This window comes from Ambystoma mexicanum, chromosome 7q (genome assembly GCF_040938575.1).
Source record: "Ambystoma mexicanum isolate Mex_15411 chromosome 7q, UKY_AmexF1_1, whole genome shotgun sequence".
Classification (NCBI taxonomy): domain Eukaryota; kingdom Metazoa; phylum Chordata; class Amphibia; order Caudata; family Ambystomatidae; genus Ambystoma; species Ambystoma mexicanum.
In genome coordinates this window covers 1,161,627,067-1,161,647,231 of record NC_090941.1, presented here as the reverse complement: position 1 = coordinate 1,161,647,231, position 20,165 = coordinate 1,161,627,067, and the positions used below count along the sequence as shown (strand labels likewise).

The following is a 20,165-nucleotide window of genomic DNA, read 5'->3' as shown; positions in this document are numbered from 1 at the left end:
CCCAGGTAATGCAACTGGAAAGAGTCCTCCCAACTCTACCTTGAGTTTCCACTCTTGATCTCACGCCCCCTTTGCTGGCAGGAGTCAGCTCCATGGAATGGCGCAGCACTCAGCACTTTTCCCAGATTGCAAGTATTTCAGTTTAGGAATTCAGCGCGGGCATTTCCCCACACTGCAGGGCAGCCAGCACTGAGGTGTGCCGCTGGAACTCATCCCTGAGTCAGCAAATGTTATGATGATATAACAGGCCCTGCTGAGCCGGTGCTCGCTGGATGTCGCAGGCCTGTTTCTATATTTATGAAGCACATGGAGCTAAAAACAGGACTGGTAATGTCACAAGCAGGGGTGTTTCCTTGGCATGCTGATGGTGACGCAATGGTGTCTTATGAAATCTGGGGTTTCCTCTGAGTGCGGAGCCTGAGGCTTCTTACGCGCCTGCGGCTTGACACCACCCTCTTCCTGGTGGCAGGCTGGCCCCACCCTGGCCATGCACCCAGCCATATAAATAGGTGCCCATTCCATGACTCCATCATGAGCTTCAGAAGACGGTCTGCGAAGGAGGATATCACCTGCGCGGAGGCTTGCAACTGACTTCAGAGGTACCGTATGGGGCAGTATGGGGGTCCTACACAGGTCACGTGACTGTTCTCTGCTGTGGTGGAAGGCCCACCACAGGGGTCTCTCGTGAGAGTGGGGTCATGGTCCTGGGTGAAGGGAAAGATCCTGGTAGAGTTGAGGGGGGTGGATCTCTGCAGGTGGTGCCTCCACTCCCGGTCCTCCCTCGTGGTTCCCCGGGTGCAGCCACGGGCACTGCGCAGTCACGTGGAATGTGGGTGCTTATCTCCCTGCAGGTGTCAGGCGCCATGAGAAGGGAATGGACGGCTTGGTCCATAAGTAACTGCCTTACTCTCATTGCACCCCAAAATAACCTGTATTTGCTTCAGCAGAGCCGCGAGGCAGGCTCCGGGCCGCCTCCACTCCAGTGATACTCGACTCTGTCCAATTTCATGTGGATGTTCTGAGCACTGATCCCTGCTGTGACCTAGATCTCAAAGTCAGCCTAGAGCTTAGGACGGATCTAGACCCTCGGGCCCATAAGTCTAGAACCTGTTTCGATGCCACTGAATGTGCAGCGTCAGAAGGCCTTCTCGACTCACAGACATCTGAGCCTCCTTTGCATAGCTCCCAGGCTGGTGCTTTTAGGAGCTTTGCTGAGCAGAAAACCCTTTACTACGTAATGTGTGAGGTGAGGCAGTAAACAGTGCACACATCAATCCCCGCCTTCCTCTGTACTCTAATGAAAGGCCAACGCTTTGATAACCCTACCCCTGCTGTGCCTGGAAGTTGGTAAAGCGCCTAGACATGCGGGTTGGCGATGGACATCCGGTATTGTTAACGAGTTTCAGAGCCCTGCTACTCCCAAGAGCTGGGATGGGTCGCTGGGATGAGCTGGAATCGCCTCTAGGACGAGCTGGGATGGGCCTCCAGTATGAGCTGGGATAGCTCACTGGGATGAGCTCGGATGGGTAGCTGGGAAGAGCTAGAATGGGTCACTGGGATGAGATGGGATGGCCTGGGATGGGTCTCTGGGATGAGCTGGGATGGGTGACTGGGAAGAGCTGGGATGAGTTGCTGGGATGAGCTGCGATGGGTGACTGGGAAGAGCTGGGATGGGTCGCTGGGATGAGCTGGGATGGGTCGCTGGGATGAGCTGGGATAGGTTGCTGGGCTGAGCAGGGATGGGTCGCTGGGATGAGCTGGGATGGTTGACTGGGGAGAGCTGGGATAGGTCGATGGGATGAGCTGGGATGGGTCGCTGGGATGACCTGGGATGGGTGACTGGGATGAGCTTGGATGGGGGACTGGGATGAGCTGGGATGGGTCGCTGGGATGAGCTTGGATGGGGGACTGGGATGAGCTGGGATGGGTTGCTGGGATGACCTGGGATGGGTAACTGGGATGAGCTGGGATGGGGGGGTGGGATGAGCTGGGATGGGTCACTGGGATGAGCTGGGATAGGTCGCTGGGAAGAGCTGGGATGGGTGACTGGATGAGCTGGGATGGGAGACTGGGATGAGCTGGTTGGGTCGCTGGGATGAGCTGGGTGACCTAGGATAGGTCGCCGGGATGAGCTGGGATGGGTCACTGGGATGAGCTGGGATAGGTTGCTGGGAAGATCTGGGATGGGTGACTTGGATGAGCCGGGATGGGGGACTGGATGAGCTGGGATGAGCTGGGTTGGGTCGCTGGGATGAGCTGGGATGGGTCGCTGGGATGAGCTGGGATGGGTCACTGGGATGAGCCGGGATGTCCTGGGATGGGTCGCCGGGATGACCTGGGATGGGTGACTGGGATGAGCTGGGATGGGGACTGGGATGAGCTGGGATGGGTCGCTGGGATGAGCTGGGATGAGCCGGGATGACCTGGGATGGGTCGCCTGGATGACCTGGGATGGGTGACTGGGATGAGCTGGGATGGGGGACTGGGATGAGCTGGGTTGGGTCGCTGGGATGAGCTGGGATGGGTCGCTGGGATGAGCTGGGATGGGTCTCTGGGATGAGCCGGGATGACCTGGGATGGGTCGCCGGGATGACCTGGCATGGGTGACTGGGATGAGCTGGGATGGGGGACTGGGATGAGCTGGGTTGAGCTGGGATGGGTCGCTGGGATGAGCTGGGATGACCTGGGATGGGTAGCCGGGATGAGCTGGGATGGGTCACTGGGATGAGCTAGGATGGGTCGCTGGGATGGGTCGCAGGTATCAGGCCACAGGGCACAGCTAGAAGCTTGCCTCCACTATTACTGGAGACACAAGTTTTTCCTTCAGATTCTCTCTGCACTGTCTGACACAGTTCAGGGCTTGTTTAGCCATTGCTGACTGTGTTCCGCCTGAGGGCGCGCGCTGTGCCCGGCTGCCTCTCTTCCCAGCATCCCATCGGCGGTGTGAGGGCCACACCTGGAATTCTGCTCCGAGGGTGGGAAGCATTCAAGGCGCATAGCTTCAGGGCACTCTCACCTGACAAAGAGTGCTCACCTCAATCTGTCTAGACAGGAGCGGGAGATCCTGGGAGGGGATCGGCTTTCATGCCTCGCGTAGCTCAGCTACTGTGTGCCAGGCACATGCCAGGTTCTGCAGGTGCTTAGCTATGTACCGGCCCTTGCCTAGCCCTCGAGTGAGACGCCAGCGGTGCCCGCTATCCTCCTGCAGCCCTAGGAAAGGTGGCAACATGCCAAGGCAATGGCGTGTATGAAACACCAGAGGTCACCCCCACTCTTGCCCATCAGCCTCCAGCCCCACCATCTTCATCAACTGGAACCCCCAAAGGAGTGGGCAACAACACTCCCGGGTCAACAGCCAACGCGAAGATACACAGCCCAGCCTGGTGTCCTCTTCAATCCCTACTCTCCCCTTCTGCCCCCACATATCTGACTCTCTCTCCCACCACCATAAATGACCCATGACGACCACTCTACTAATGCCATGCAGTCCTCTGCGGAGTGATGCCAGAGCTCGCCCTGGCAGCGGAGTGACACCCCCTGTGCATATGCCCAGCCTAAGCTACCAGGCTGCCATAGGATAGAGGGAGGGTTCTCTCCTCTGCCACCAGGAACCACCGCCACATGAGCAAGAGGCAGCACAGGCAGGCAGGGACAACCACCACATGAGCAAGAGGCAGCACAGGCAGGCAGGGACAACCACCACATGAGCAAGATGCAGCACAGGCAGGCAGGGACCACCACCACATGAGCAAGAGGCAGCACAGGCAGGCAGGGACAACCACCACATGAGCAAGAGGCAGCACAGGCAGGCAGGACAACAACCACATGAGCAAGAGGCAGCACAGGCAGGCAGGGACAACCACCACATGAGCAAGAGGCAGGACAGGCAGGCAGGACAACCACCACATGAGCAAGAGGCAGCACAGGCAGGCAGGGACAACCACCACATGAGCAAGAGGCAGCACAGGCAGGCAGGGACAACCACCACATGAGCAAGAGGCAGCACAGGCAGGCAGGACAACAACCACATGAGCAAGAGGCAGCACAGGCAGGCAGGGACAACCACCACATGAGCAAGAGGCAGCACAGGCAGGCAGGGACAACCACCACATGAGCAAGAGGCAGCACAGGCAGGCAGGGACAACAACCACATGAGCAAGAGGCAGCACAGGCAGGCAGGGACAACCACCACATGAGCAAGAGGCAGCACAGGCAGGCAGGGACAACAACCACATGAGCAAGAGGCAGCACAGGCAGGCAGGGACAACCACCACATGAGCAAGAGGCAGCACAGGCAGGCAGGGACAACCACCACATGAGCAAGAGGCAGCACAGGCAGGCAGGGACAACAACCACATGAGCGAGAGGCAGCACAGGCAGGCAGGGACAACCACCACATGAGCAAGAGGCAGCACAGGCAGGCAGGGACAACCACCACATGAGCGAGAGGCAGCACAGGCAGGCAGGGACAACAACCACATGAGCGAGAGGCAGCACAGGCAGGCAGGGACAACCACCACATGAGCACGAGGCAGCACAGGCAAGCAGGGACAACAACCACATGAGCGAGAGGCAGCACAGGCAGGCAGGGACAACCACCACATGAGCGAGAGGCAGCACAGGCAGGCAGGGACAACAACCACATGAGCGAGAGGCAGCACAGGCAGGCAGGGACAACCACCACATGAGCGAGAGGCAGCACAGGCAGGCAGGGACAACCACCACATGAGCAAGAGGCAGCACAGGCAGGCAGGGACAACAACCACATGAGCAAGAGGCAGCACAGGCAGGCAGGGACAACCACCACATGAGCAAGAGGCAGCACAGGCAGGCAGGGACAACCACCACATGAGCAAGAGGCAGCACAGGCAGGCAGGGACAACAACCACATGAGCAAGAGGCAGCACAGGCAGGCAGGGACAACCACCACATGAGCAAGAGGCAGCACAGGCAGGCAGGGACAACCACCACATGAGCAAGAGGCAGCACAGGCAGGCAGGGACAACAACCACATGAGCAAGAGGCAGCACAGGCAGGCAGGGACAACCACCACATGAGCAAGAGGCAGCACAGGCAGGCAGGGACAACCACCACATGAGCAAGAGGCAGCACAGGCAGGCAGGGACAACAACCACATGAGCAAGAGGCAGCACAGGCAGGCAGGGACAACCACCACATGAGCACGAGGCAGCACAGGCAAGCAGGGACAACAACCACATGAGAGAGAGGCAGCACAGGCAGGCAGGGACAACCACCACATGAGCGAGAGGCAGCACAGGCAGGCAGGGACAACAACCACATGAGCAAGAGGCAGCACAGGCAGGCAGGGACAACCACCACATGAGCAAGAGGCAGCACAGGCAGGCAGGGACAACCACCACATGAGCAAGAGGCAGCACAGGCAGGCAGGGACAACAACCACATGAGCAAGAGGCAGCACAGGCAGGCAGGGACAACCACCACATGAGCAAGAGGCAGCACAGGCAGGCAGGGACAACAACCACATGAGCAAGAGGCAGCACAGACAGGCAGGGACAACCACCACATGAGCAAGAGGCAGCACAGACAGGCAGGGACAACCACCACATGAGCAAGAGGCAGCACAGGCAGGGACAACAACCACATGAGCAAGAGGCAGCACAGGCAGTCAGGGACCACCACAGCATGAGTGAGATGCAGCACGGGCAGGCAGGGACAACAACCACATGAGCAAGAGGCAGCGCAGGCAGGCAGGGACAACCACCACATGAGCAAGTGGCAGCACTGGCAGGCAGAGACTGCACAGGCAGGTAGGGACCACCACAACATGAGCAAGATTCAGCACAGGCAGGCAGGGAAACCACCACATGAGCAAGAGGCAGCAAAGGCAGGCAGGGACAACCACCACATGAGCAAGAGGCAGCACAGGCAGGCAGGGACAACAACCACATGAGCAAGAGGCAGCACAGGCAGGCAGGGACCACCACAGCATGAGTGAGAGGCAGCACAGGCAAGCAGGGACCTCCACCGCATGAACAAGCTGCAACACAGGCAGGCAGGGACAACCACCAAAATGAGCAAGAGGCAACACAGCAAGGCACGGACCACCACAGCATTAGCAAGATGCAGCACAGGCAGGCAGTGACCGCCACCCCATGAACAAGAGGCAGCACAGGCAGGCAGATACCTCCACCGCATGAGCAAGATTCAGCACAGGCAGGCAAGGGCCTGCACTGCATGAGCAAGATTCAGCACAGGCTGGCATGGGACCTCCACCGCATGAAGAAGATGCAGCACAGGCAGGCAGGGACCACCACCGCATGAGCAAGATGCAGCACGCGCAGGCATGCACCTCCACTGCATGAGAAGATTCAGCACAGGCCGGCAGAGACCGCACAGGCAGGCAGGGACCACCACAGCATGAGCAAGGTGCAGCACAGGCAGGCAGAGCCCGCACAGGCTGCCAGGGCCCACCACCGCATGAGCAAGATTCAGCACAGGCAGGCAGGGACCACCACTGCATGAACAAGATTCAGCACAGGCAGGCAGGGACTACCACCGCATGAGCAAGATTCAGCAAAGGCAGGCAGGGACCACCACAACATGAGCAAGATTCAGCACAGGCAGGCAGGGATCACCACCTCATGAGCAAGATTCAGCACAGGCAGGCAGAGACCGCACAGGAAGGCAGGGACCACCACAACATGAGCAAGATTCAGCACAGGCAGGCAGGGATCACCACCTCATCAGCAAGATGCAGCACAGGCAGGCAGAGACCGCACAGGCAGGCAGGGACCACCACAACATGAGCAAGATTCAGCACAGGCAGGCAGGGATCACCACCTCATGAGCAAGATTCAGCACAGGCAGGCAGAGACCGCACAGGCAGGCAGGGACCACCACAACATGAGCAAGATTCAGCACAGGCAGGCAGGGATCACCACCTCATGAGCAAGATGCAGCACAGGCAGGCAGAGACCGCACAGGCAGGCAGGGACCACCACAACATGAGCAAGATTCAGCACAGGCAGGCAGGGACAACCACCACATGAGCAAGAGGCAGCAAAGGCAGGCAGGGACAACCACCACATGAGCAAGAGGCAGCACAGGCAGGCAGGGACAACAACCACATGAGCAAGAGGCAGCACAGGCAGGCAGGGACCACCACAGCATGAGTGAGAGGCAGCACAGGCAAGCAGGGACCTCCACCGCATGAACAAGCTGCAACACAGGCAGGCAGGGACAACCACCAAATGAGCAAGAGGCAACACAGCAAGGCACGGACCACCACAGCATTAGCAAGATGCAGCACAGGCAGGCAGTGACCGCCACCCCATGAACAAGAGGCAGCACAGGCAGGCAGATACCTCCACCGCATGAGCAAGATTCAGCACAGGCAGGCAAGGGCCTGCACTGCATGAGCAAGATTCAGCACAGGCTGGCATGGGACTTCCACCGCATGAAGAAGATGCAGCACAGGCAGGTAGGGACCACCACCGCATGAGCAAGATGCAGCACGCGCAGGCATGCACCTCCACTGCATGAGAAGATTCAGCACAGGCCGGCAGAGACCGCACAGGCAGGCAGGGACCACCACAGCATGAGCAAGGTGCAGCACAGGCAGGCAGAGCCTGCACAGGCTGGCAGGGCCCACCACCGCATGAGCAAGATTCAGCACAGGCAGGCAGGGACCACCACTGCATGAACAAGATTCAGCACAGGCAGGCAGGGACTACCACCGCATGAGCAAGATTCAGCAAAGGCAGGCAGGGACCACCACAACATGAGCAAGATTCAGCACAGGCAGGCAGGGATCACCACCTTATGAGCAAGATTCAGCACAGGCAGGCAGAGACCGCACAGGCAGGCAGGGACCACCACAACATGAGCAAGATTCAGCACAGGCAGGCAGGGATCACCACCTCATGAGCAAGATGCAGCACAGGCAAGCAGAGACCGCACAGGCAGGCAGGGACCACCACAACATGAGCAAGATTCAGCACAGGCAGGCAGGGATCACCATCTCATGAGCAAGATTCAGCACATGCAGGCAGAGACCGCACAGGCAGGCAGGGACCACCACAACATGAGCAAGATTCAGCACAGGCAGGCAGGGATCACCACCTCATGAGCAAGATGCAGCACAGGCAGGCAGAGACCGCACAGGCAGGCAGGGACCACCACAACATGAGCAAGATTCAGCACAGGCAGGCAGGGATCACCACCTCATGAGCAAGATTCAGCACAGGTAGGCAGAGACCGCACAGGCTGGCAGAGACCGCCACCGCATGAGCAAGATTCAGCACAGGCAGGCAGGGATCACCACCTCATGAGCAAGATGCAGCACAGGCAGGCAGAGACCGCACAGGCAGGCAGGGACCACCACAACATGAGCAAGATTCAGCACAGGCAGGCAGGGATCACCACCTCATGAGCAAGATTCAGCACAGGTAGGCAGAGACCGCACAGGCTGGCAGAGACTGCCACCGCATGAGCAAGATTCAGCACAGGGAGGCAGAGACCGCACAGGCTGGCAGAGACCGCCACCGCATGAGCAAGATTCAGCACAGGCAGGCAGAGACCGCACAGGCTGGCAGAGACCGCCACCGCATGAGCAAGATTCAGCACAGGCTGGCAGAGACCGCCACCGCATGAGCAAGATGCAGCACGGGCTGGCAAGGGACCTCCACCGCATGAAGAAGATGCAGCACAGGCAGGCAGGGACCACCACCGCATGAGCAAGATGCAGCACGCGCAGGCATGCACCTCCACTGCATGAGAAGATTCAGCACAGGCCGGCAGAGACCGCACAGGCAGGCAGGGACCTCCACCGCATGAGAAGGTGCAGCACAGGCAGGCAGGGACAACCACCACATGAGCAAGAGGCAGCACAGGCAGGCAGGGACAACAACCACATGAGCAAGATGCAGCACAGGCAGGCAGGGACCACCACAGCATGAGTGAGAGGCAGCACAGGCAAGCAGGGACCTGCACTGCATGAGCAAGATTCAGCACAGGCTGGCATGGGACCTCCACCGCATGAAGAAGATGCAGCACAGGCAGGCATGCACCTCCACTGCATGAGAAGATTCAGCACAGTCTGGCAGAGACCGCACAGGCAGGCAGGGCCCACCACCGCATGAAGAAGATGCAGCACAGGCAGGCAGGGACCACCACCGCATGAACAAGGTGCAGCACAGGCAGGCAGAGCCCGCACAGGCAGGCAGGGCCCACCAGCCTCATGGCTCATGCCCTTCTAAACGCCCACTCATTCTGCTTGTGGTGGCATGAGGACTGAGGGCTCACTGTGTTTCTGTTCTGTTCCACAGACACTCACTGGATCGCCGCAGCCAGCGTGAAGCCATGCTGCCCACCCTCCTGCTCCTCTCGCTGTGCCTCAGTGGGGTGCTGAGCCTGTTCCCCAAGGCCTGCACCACAGAAGAAGCCCTGAAGGAGAGGTGCTGCTGCCCACGAGCTCAGGACGGCAGCATGTGCGGGGCTGCGTCCAGGAGAGGGCGCTGCAAGTTCATGCATGCGGCCCCCCACACCCACAGGAAGAGCTACAGGCAGCAGAACGATGACCGCCTGGACTGGCCCCGGGAGTTCTATGACAGCGTCTGCGTCTGCAGTGGCAACTACGATGGCGCAGACTGCGGGGACTGCAAGTTCGGATACACCGGGGAGCGGTGCGAGACGAAGAAGATGACTGTCCGCAAGGAGGTCCGCGAACTCTCCCGGCCGGAGCTCCTGAAGTTCTTCAGCTACCTCAGCCTGGCCAAGATGAAAGTCAGTGCCCGCTACCACATCATGACTGCCAGCAACAGGCACGAGCGCAGCACCTTCCGCTTCCACGAGGCCTCCGTCTACGACGTCTTTGCCTGGGCCCACTACTACTCCTTCCAGCCCCTGCTGCAAAACGACGAGTTCAACCTGACCACCAACTTTGCCCACGAAGGCCCTGCCTTCCCGCCCTGGCACCGCTGGTACCTCCTCTTCCTGGAGCGCGAGATGCAGATCCTGACCAAAGACCCCGACTTCTTCATCCCCTACTACGACTGGAGTCGCGATAACTCCACCTGCACCATCTGCACCAACCCCATAATGGGCGCCAGCGACTCCCAGGGGGTCCTGACCTCCTCCTCCTACTTCGCCAGCTGGAAGGTAAGCGCTCGGAGCAAGGTGGGCCTGCCTCGGAGGGCCTTTCCTGGGACCCCATCCTGCGCCATACACTGAGTTCCTAATAATGCCTTGAATCTCCAAACGCTGCATGCGCGACCCTCACTCAACATGTGCTAGAGCCATGCCACAGCAGCTGGCCGTGGCCTACTGTGGGCGAGGGAGACACAGCATGCCAGGGTGCCAGAGAGCAGAGGGCATTTACTGCACCTCAGAGTATAAGGATGGGAAGCTTCTCCTGGCCCCCTCTAAGCGCACTCTCTGTTTCACTAACTCTAGACCACCAGGGATGCATGTTGGTGATACTTCAAAACACCAGTGATTGCCCTGCCCTATGTGCCAGGAAGAGTAGGGCGCTTACTGCTCCCTCTGGTACTCGCCCGGGCATTACGCAGAGCTTCATACCCTGCTGTGGGGGTCTCAGCTCCCAGGAAAGGGCGATCCTTCATTTCAGAAGCTCCTCCATGAAAGAACAGAACTCATCCCCTGGCCACTCCTTCTCGGAGTCCCATCTCAACCAGGGAAGAGTTCATCCCCTAGCCACTCCTCATCCCCTGGCCACTCCTCATCCCCTGGCCACTTGCCTTCTCGGAGTCCCATCTCAATCAGTGAAGAGTTCATCCCCTGGCCACTCCTTATCCCCTGGCCACTCCTTCTCGGAGTCCATCTCAACCAGTGAAGAGTTCATTCCCTGGCCACTCCTCATTCCCTAGCCACGTACCTTCTCGGAGTCCCATCTCAACCAGTGAAGAGTTCATCCCCTGGCCACTCTTTATCCCCTGGCCACTCCTTCTCGGAGTCCATCTCAACCAGTGAAGAGTTCATCTCTGGCCACTCCTCATCCCCTGGCCACTTGCCTCCTCAGAATCCCATCCCATGAAGAGTTTATCCCCTGGTCACTCCTTATCCCCTGGCCACTCCTTCTCTGAGTTCTCATCCCGTGAAGAGTTCATCCCCTGGCCACTCCTCATCCCCTGGCCACTCCTTCTTGGAGTCCCATCTCAACCAGTGAAGAGTTCATCCCCTGGCCACTCCTTATCCCCTGGCCACTCCTTCTCGGAGTCCATCTCAACCAGTGAAGAGTTCATCCCCTGGCCACTCCTCATCCCCTGGCCACTTGCCTTCTCAGAGTCCCATCTCATCCCGTGAAGAGTTCGTCCCCTGGCCACTCCTCATCCCCTGGCCACTTGCCTTCTCAGAGTCCCATCTCATCCCGTGAAGAGTTAATCCCCTGGCCACTCCTCATTCCCTAGCCACTTGCCTTCTCGGAGTCCTATCTCAACCAAAGAAGAGTTCATCCCCTGGCCAATCCTCATCCCGTGGCCACTCCTTATGCCCTGGCCAATCCTTCTCGGAGTTCTCATCCAGTGAAGAGTTCATCCCCTGGCCACTCCTCATCCCCTGGCCACTCCTTCTCGGAGTCCCATCTCAACCAGTGAAGAGTTCATCCCCTGGCCACTCCTTATCCCCTGGCCACTCCTTCTCGGAGTCCATCTCAACCAGTGAAGAGTTCATCCCCAGGCCACTCTTTCTCGGAGTTCCATCTCATCCTGTGAAGAGTTCATCCCTGGCCACTCCTCATCCCCTGGCCACTTGCCTCCTCAGAATCCCATCCCATGAAGAGTTTATCCCCTGGTCACTCCTTATCCCCTGGCCACACTTTCTCTGAGTCCCATCTCAACCAGTGAAGAGTTCATCGCCTGGCCAGTCCTTATCCCCTGGCCACTCTTTCTCTGAGTCCCATCTCAACCAGTGAAGAGTTCATCCCCTGGCCACTCCTCATTCCCTAGCCACTTGCCTTCTCCGAGTCCCATGAAAAGTTCATCCCCTGGCCACTTCTTATCCCCTGGCCACTCCTTCTCGGAGTCCCATCCCATCCTGTCAAGAGTTCATCCCCTGGCCACTCATTATCGGAGTCCCATCTCATCACGTGAAGAGTTCATGGCCTGGCCACTCCTCATCCCCTGGCCACTTGCCTTTTCAGAGTCCCATCCCATCCCGTGAAGAGTTTATCCCCTGGTCACTCCTTATCCCCTGGTCACTCCTTATCCCCTGGCCACTCTTTATCTGAGTCCCATCCCATCCCGTGAAGAGTTTATCCCCTGGTCACTCCTTATCCCCTGGCCACTCATTATCGGAGTCCCATCTCATCCCGTCCAGGTGCATTTCTAAGCAAATTCTCTGTACTGGTGCCACCAATGGATTCCGCCATTTTGGAGAGAATCCTGCATGCTCTATGCTTTGCTTGGCCATGCGTTGGAATGTTCTATGCAGTACAGCACCCCTGAACTCTTCAAACAGTGCCATGCTCCATCTCCTGCTTTGCTTGGACATCAATTGGAATGTTCTCTGCAGTGCAGTGCCCTAGAACTCTCTAAACACTGCCATGCTCCATCACCTGCTTTTCTTGGACATCCATTGGAATGTTCTCTTCAGTGCAGTGCCCTAGAACTCTCCAAACACTGCCATGCTCCATCACATGCTTTGCTTGGAGATGCATTGGAATGTTCTGTGCAGTGCAGCGCCCCAGAACTCTCCAAACACTGCCATGCTCCATCACATGTTTTGCTAGGCCATGCATTGGAATGTTCTATGCAGTGCAGCACCCCAAAACTCTTCAAACACTGCCATGCTCCATCACATGCTTTGCTTAGGCATGCAATGGAATGTTCTATACAGTGCAGCACCCCAGAACTCTCCAAACACTGCCATGCTCCATCACCTGCTTTGCCTGGACATCCATTGGAATGTTCTATGCAGTGCAGCGCCCCAGAACTCTCGAAACACTGCCATGCTCCATCACATGCTTTGCTTGGCCATGCATTGAAATGTTCTATGCAGTGCTCCACAAATCTCCAAACACTGCCATGCTCCATCACATGTTTTGCTTGGCCATGCATTGGAATGTTCTATGCAGTGCAGCGCCCCAGAACTCTCTAAACACTGCCATGCTCCATCACATGCTTTGCTTGGCCATGCATTGGAATGTTCTATGCAGTGCAGCACCCCAAAACTCTTCAAACACTGCCATGCTCCATCACCTGCTTTGCCTGGACATCCATTGGAATGTCCTATGCAGTGCAGCGCCCCAGAACTCTCCAAACACTGCCATGCTCCATCACATGCTTTGCTTGCCCATGCATTGGAATGTTCTATGCAGTGCAGTGCTCCACAAATCTCCAAACACTGCCATGCTCCATCACATGTTTTGCTTGGCCATGCATTGGAATGTTCTATGCAGTGCAGCGCCCCAGAACTCTCCAAACACTGCCATGCTCACATGCTTTGCTTGGCCATGCATTGGAATGTTCTATGCAGTGCATTGACCGGGAACTCTCCAAACACTGCCATGCATCATCACATGCTTTGCCTGGCCATGCATTGGAATGTTCCATGCAGTGCAGCGCCCAGAACTCTCCAAACACTGCCATGCTCCATCACATGCTTTGTTTGCCCATGCATTGGAATGTTCTATGCAGTGCAGTGTCCCAGAACTCTCCAAACATGGCCATGCTCCATCACTTGCTTTGCTTTACCTTGCATTGGAATGTTCCATGCAGTGCAGCACCCCAGAACTCTCCAAAAACTGCCATGCTCCATCACATGCTTTGTTTGCCCATGCATTGGACTGTTCTATGCAGTGCAGTGTCCCAGAACTCTCCAACCACGACCATGCTCCATCACTTGCTTTGCTTTGCCTTGCATTGGAATGTTCAATGCAGTGAAGTGCCCCGGAACTCTCCAACCATGGCCATGCTCCATCACATGTTTTGCTTGGCCATGCATTGGAATGTTCCATGCAGTGCAGTGCCCCGGAACTCTCCAACCACGGCCATGCTCCATCACTTGCTTTGCTTTGCATTGCGTTGGAATGCTCCATGCAGTGCAGCGCCCCAGAACTCTCCAAACACTGCCATGCTCCATCACATGCTTTGTTTGCCCATGCATTGGAATGTTCTATGCAGTGCAGTGTCCCAGAACTCTCCAACCACGGCCATGCTCCATCACTTGCTTTGCTTTGCCTTGCATTGGAATGTTCCATGCAGTGCAGTGCCCCGGAACTCTCCAACCATGGCCAAGCTCCATCCATGTTTTGCTTGGCCATGCATTGGAATGTTCCATGCAGTGCAGTGCCCCGGAACTCTCCAACCACGGCCATGCTCCATCACTTGCTTTGCTTTGCCTTGCATTGGAATGTTCCATGCAGTGCAGCACCCCTGAACTCTCCAAACACTGCCATGCTACATCACATGTTTTGCTTGGCCATGCATTGGAATGTTCTATGCCTCGTCATGTTCCAGATCATTCTATAGCCTCCTCGGGTTCCAGATCGCAGAGGCCCTGTCCTGGTTTTCTCCTGAATTCTCTCTTCTCTCTTCCATTCCCAGAGCATCTGCAGTGGGTTTAACTACATAGACAAGTACTGCCCCGTGGCTGAGGAACCCTGCCGTATGGAGCCGCTGCACAGGAACCCTGGCGCGGACCCCAGTAACAACAGGCTGTCCTCCTTCCAGGACGTGGAGGATGCACTAAAGTGGAAGGACTTCGACACACCGCCCTTCAACATCTCCGCCAAGCGCAGCTTCCGCAACTGCCTGGAAGGTACCTGCCAATCCCACTCGCCCACAGTCGACTATCCTTTGCCAGTCGGGCGCCTAGAGACTGGCCTTGGCGCCCCAATGTGTGCTCCTGTTTGCTGTGCTAGTGTGGGAAGTGCGCAAGATCACACTGTGTGACTTCGCAGCAGGTTCTGGCATTTGCTGCTCTGGGCACCTCTGACTCGGACTGTGGCCTGTGCTGGGCTAACTGAGGGTGGTGTTGCATAGTGTGGGCACAGGGCACAGCCCTGGCAGCCTCTGGGGGCGAGGGGGATCACCACCAGCCATACTCCCAATGCTGTGGGGTGTGCAGGGTGGAGTGGGTGTTGGGACCCGAGCTGCCATCGCTGGAGCTCCCACAGCTGCCTGCTGTTCTCCCATGTGCAGTGTCTTGCTCTCAGCTTTCCTCTGGGGTGTCGTGTTTATCCCCATTGTCAGTAAAGGGCTGTCCAGCGGGAGGAAGATAACGGGGAGAGGGTCACGAGGGCAAGTCCATCTCCATGTCCAAATCTACACGAACAGCGCTAATGTGTGGTGGACCCTGTGCATTCCAAGCCACACTCCCACCCAGTGCACCACACAGGGCTCTGAATAGCCCCCCCCCCCGCCCCCCAAGCTGTTCCTCGCCAGTGTGACTCCTTGCCTTCCCTCCTCCCGCCCCCCGCGACTCGCAGCCCTGCAATGTGGATAACAGGCACGAATGCATAGGAAGCACGGCCGCACCCAGCATAGCGCATAGTCAGATCTCTAGGGGCTTCTAACCGCTGCTCACAGCACAGCTTTCATGGTGCTCTGAAACTTCCTCTGCATATAGTAGAGGCAACTCAAGCTGTGCAATGTCACGCACGCCCAGTGGACTCCTTCATTGGTACCTGTAGGTGTATACTTCCTGTGGCATGAACACAAAGTTTGTGTGCAAGAAACACACAAGGTAGCATTAACTGCTCACGCCTCACGCCCAATGTTGTATTTGTGTCGGGTTTAGTTAGTTGCATTTACGCCCCAAGGTTAAGATGTGTAAGTCACTGTTTCTTCCAAGCCTGTTGCCTTGCTCTATGTGCCTTGGGTGGCCATGATGCTTCTCACTGATGAAGCCCAACGTGGCCGAAACATGCCCCGGGTATCTCTTGCTAGGCTGCTCCCGTTGGACTGATATGCACATGGCTAGACCTCTCAAGTCAGGGAAGAGGGGAGACAGAACAGGAGGAATGAAAGCTGCTTATAGGAACTTCCAGTGGTTATGATTAATCTAACCCCTTCCTGTCATTTGCAAGATGGTTTTCACTCAGAGAAGGGACAGCGCAACGCTGACATCTGTTATTCTTGTCATTGCTCGAGGTTCTCTCCTCCTTTTTCTTGTGTGGGTCCGTTTGGTACTTTCTCACTTGTGCTTGGAGACCAGACCTTAACTGTCAGTCATTTTGTTTCCTCCCAATGTCCAGGCTTCATGGATCCAACCAATGGGGTGGTGAGGAGGAGAAGCATGCACAACCTCTTCCACATGTTCATGGGCGGGACCATGAGCCAGGTGCCGCTGTCCAGCAACGACCCCATCTTCCTTATGCACCATGCCTTCATCGACAAGTGAGTCCATGCTGTTTCCATGCTGTTTCCATGCTCGCTCAGTCTGAGCGTGCTACTCACCGGGGAGTTAAGGGGGTCCAGGTCATACTCACGAGACCAAGCACTATTCCCGCCACTCAGGAACTGCTGGGGAATGCAGACAGCAGCCCTTTGCAGGGGCCTTGTCCCATGAACCTAGGTGACAGAACTGCCAGGTGTTGGGAGGGGGGCTTAAGGCCTTCCTCTTGCTGCTTCAAGAGCGGATCAGATTGTCCAATGGCAGGGGGCACGCCTAAATAACATACACGTGTGCCAAGGTACCACCAAGTGTGTGTGTGTTTGTGTGTGTGTGTGTGTGTGCAGACATGTGTTGCATGTGTTCAATATATCTGCTTCTATGTCTGTGTTGTGGGTGAGAGAGGTGGGGTGTCAGTTCATGAGTCAGTGTGTGTGTGTCTGTGTGTGCGTGCATACATGTATACATGTAATATGCATATGTCCAATATATCTGCTTTTATGTCTGCGTGTGGGTGAGAGGTGGTGTGTCTGTTCATGAGTCAGTGTGTGTGTGTGCGTGTGGGCGTGCATACATGAGTGTATGTTATGGTTCATGTGTTTCAATATACCAGCCTCTGTGTGCGTGGTGGGGGGGGGGGGTAACAGAGACAGAGGGGGAGGTGGCGTGTATGTTTGTGTGGCTTTATGTTTGTGTGTGTGTTTGGATTCATGCACGCGTGTTTATGTAATAGTGCATGTGTCGATGGTTTGCATACATAGCTTGTTTAAGAGATGCTAACTGTGTTTGCATGTTTACATGTATGTCTTATTAAATGGTCCACGTTTGTGTATTTGTGCATGCAATTGTTTCTTTGTGTGTGTGTACATGTTTATCTGTGTGTCGTTGTGTGTGCAGGTGTATGAGATTGTGTTTGTGTGCGCACACATATAGGTTTATAATGCCAGCCCCCAGAAGCTCATGGTCTCCTAAGCTCTGGTTCTCTCTAGGTTGGACTATTGTAACAGCCTCTTTCTAAATCTACCTGCCTCTACTCTCCGCCCTCTGCAACTCATCCAAAACAGGACTGCGAGACTTGACCTTGGCTTCAAGCCCTGGGATCGTATCTCTCCAGCTCTGAAATCTCTCCATTGGCTCTCAGTGGATGCGAGAATTTAATTCAAAACCCCCTGTATTGTCCACAAGCTTTCTGGGACCTGGGTTCAAAATACCTTCAGCTATTCCTCCGCAAATACCTCCCCTCTCGAGCTCTTTGCTCCTCTACCTCCAACTCACTCACGGTCAGTCGTTTTTCAAAGAAACGAGCTGAGGGTAGATCTCTGTCTTTGGCTGGGGCATCCCTCTGGAACAGCCTCCCTGCCACTCTGAAACTTGAGGAGAACCATCTCCAGTTCCGGAAGCACCTCAAGACCTTTCTCTTTTCTTCTGCCTTCGCTCCCCCTCTCCCCTGCTGATCTGTTCTCTATTGGCACCGTGCACCAGACCATCCTCTGTCCTCTGGGCTCAGGTACCTGCTCACCCTACCACCCTTCTGCACTGCCTCCGGGCCACCCCGTGCACTGGGGTCTGTATCAGTACCCATACAGCCCCCCCTTTTCCTTCCTGCACTTATTAGACCCACCCTGTCTGCTGCCTCAAACCCAGCACTTGCCACATGCCGGCTGCACTACCAATGTTTTTTTTGCCTTTATTATTTATTTATTTGTTATCATTTATCTGTTTCTCCTTTGCTCCGCACTTTCCACTTCTCCCCCTTCCATGCACTTTTCCCTTCCCCCTCTCCCATGCACGTGCGCGTTCTCCATGTCATTGGGCCTAGTAACATTTCTGTTTTGGTCTCCCCTGTTCCGTTGCCTTGTCGCACTCTGAAACAATTGTGTATGAGCGCGATAGAAAGAGTGAGAGAGAGAGAGAGAGAGAGAGAGAGAGAGAGAGAGAGAGAGAGAGAGTGTGTGTGTGTGTGTGTGTGTGTGCATACGTGTTTGAGATAGTGTTCTTACATGTGCAGTACATATGTGCAGGGCATGCTGCATATGGGTGGGTATATGTGTGTGCAGGCACGTGTTTCTCTCCTCCTCACTCTATGTTCTGAACCCCTTCCTTGTGTCTAGGTCATGCCCACCATGGTGCCATCTCCCACTGGCATCTAGGATTCAGAGTTAATGCTTCTCTTCTCTTCCCCTGCAGAATATTGGAGCTGTGGATGGAGAAGACGAATGCTACCAGCGAGACCTATCCCCAGAACAACATTTTTGGGCACGGCCCAGAAGACAACATTGTGCCCTCCATGCCACCAGTGAGGATTAAGGACTATTTTCAAAGTACAAAAGTCTTTGGGTACACATATTCCAATTATACGCCTCATGCCAACGGTTCTCCTAACTCACAATACTGAACCCTGAGGCCCTGGAGAGACAACCTTCTTTAACGTGCTTAACACAGAGCCATCTTCACTTCTCTTAAACTATCTCAAGGAACCATCAGATAATTTCCAGACAAGCCCTCCACATGAGGTGAGGCCTCAGCCAGAACCTCAGCTCCCGTGGCGGCACGTGCAGTCCTGGGTAGGTTTAGATGAAGTTGGGGAGAGAACCTGTGAAAGGACTGATATGACTTGTCTCTGAGCAATTCTACCTGCTTGAACATCTTCCCCACTACCTGGGGAATTGTAAGTTGAGGGAGCTAAAACTTTGACACCTTGGCTGTACGTTGGCGGGCATGAGATCCTGCCTGGGTGTGCTCTCTTGAGTGGCTACACATAAAGCAAATACAAAATGGTGGTCTCGGGAATGTTTGTTCATGCACAGATTCTTCCGTTGACATGGACATTGGGAACACCTGCCCAGTGCTGCATACACACACCTACCTCACTAGTCCTTGTCTGCTCTGGGCAGTGCTTCCAGACCGGTCCAGCCATGCCGCTGTCACGGCACTGTTAGAGTTCCTTTGGACAATAAGCCAATTATCTATTTCGTCTACCTGCCCCTCAGTGGCAGCTGCTGTAAAGCTGGACATCATGACTTTAAACCTGATTCCTGTACTTTTACTCAACCAACTAGTAGTGTTTTAAGTTGTTGTCGTTCATGTTTGTTTGTCATTGCATTTACTCACTGTATTATTCTTGAATGTTTTATGTATGTGTGTTTTATAGCGCTTTCCCTCTAGCTTGAGTTGGAGAATTATACATTATTTCAATAAATTATTATTTGCTGCAAGTGCACCTTAGCTCTCTATGCGATTATTTAGCTGGTACATATCTCAGGCTGCCTGCCCTGTGAACTTGTTTGTATGTCTCTGTGCTGTCGTTCACTGAAGTATTGAAGCAGGCGGCAGCAGCTTCCTGGTCCGAGCCGCCCAACTTTGGAATTCTCTCCCCTCAACATTAAGAACTAATCAATCCTTACACAACTTCAGGAAAAATATGAAAAACTGGCTCATTACTTACAATGCTCCCTACTAGTCTCATTAGCCCCCCTCCATCTGAACTTTGCTCAGAATGTCCTAGCTGCCTTATCTGTACATAATCTCTTTTGCTATAAATAATATTAATTACCTTTACCGGTAAGTGACCTTATTTTGTTTTTTCCTACTGTGTATTTTGTATATATGTTATATATTCTGTATTGCCTACTATATTTTCGTTGTGTGTAACTGAAACTGCATATCCTTGTGAAGCACCCACATACCTCAGGTTGTGGTGCGCACTATAAATAAACAAACAAACAAGCCCCTCCAACCTCCCAAACCTGTTCCACAGAACACTTCCCACTTCCCACCGAGGTGCATAGGTTCTCTTGGTAGTGGGGGGTGTGGGCTCACAGTGGGCCATAAAC

At 55.4% G+C, this 20,165-nt stretch overlaps 1 protein-coding gene across 1 annotated transcript; it reads left to right on the top strand.

Annotated features, from left to right (window-relative positions):
• Nucleotides 1-541: 541 nt before the first annotated feature.
• On the top strand, nucleotides 542-19,552 carry LOC138528715 (tyrosinase-like). The gene is made up of 5 exons (XM_069640568.1): nucleotides 542-599; nucleotides 9,309-10,140; nucleotides 14,544-14,757; nucleotides 16,196-16,337; nucleotides 18,520-19,552. The coding sequence occupies exons 2-5, from the start codon at nucleotides 9,343-9,345 to the stop codon at nucleotides 18,725-18,727; spliced, it is 1,362 nt and encodes a 453-aa protein (XP_069496669.1). The 5' UTR covers nucleotides 542-599; nucleotides 9,309-9,342; the 3' UTR covers nucleotides 18,728-19,552.
• Nucleotides 19,553-20,165: the final 613 nt, after the last annotated feature.

Coding starts and splice junctions, on each gene's coding strand:
- LOC138528715 (XM_069640568.1), top strand. CDS start 9,343: ATGCTGCCCACCCTCCTGCTCCTCTCGCTGTGCCTCAGTGGGGTGCTG. Junction 10,141..14,543: donor CCTACTTCGCCAGCTGGAAG/GTAAGCGCTCGG, acceptor TTCCATTCCCAG/AGCATCTGCAGTGGGTTTAA. Junction 14,758..16,195: donor CTTCCGCAACTGCCTGGAAG/GTACCTGCCAAT, acceptor CCCAATGTCCAG/GCTTCATGGATCCAACCAAT.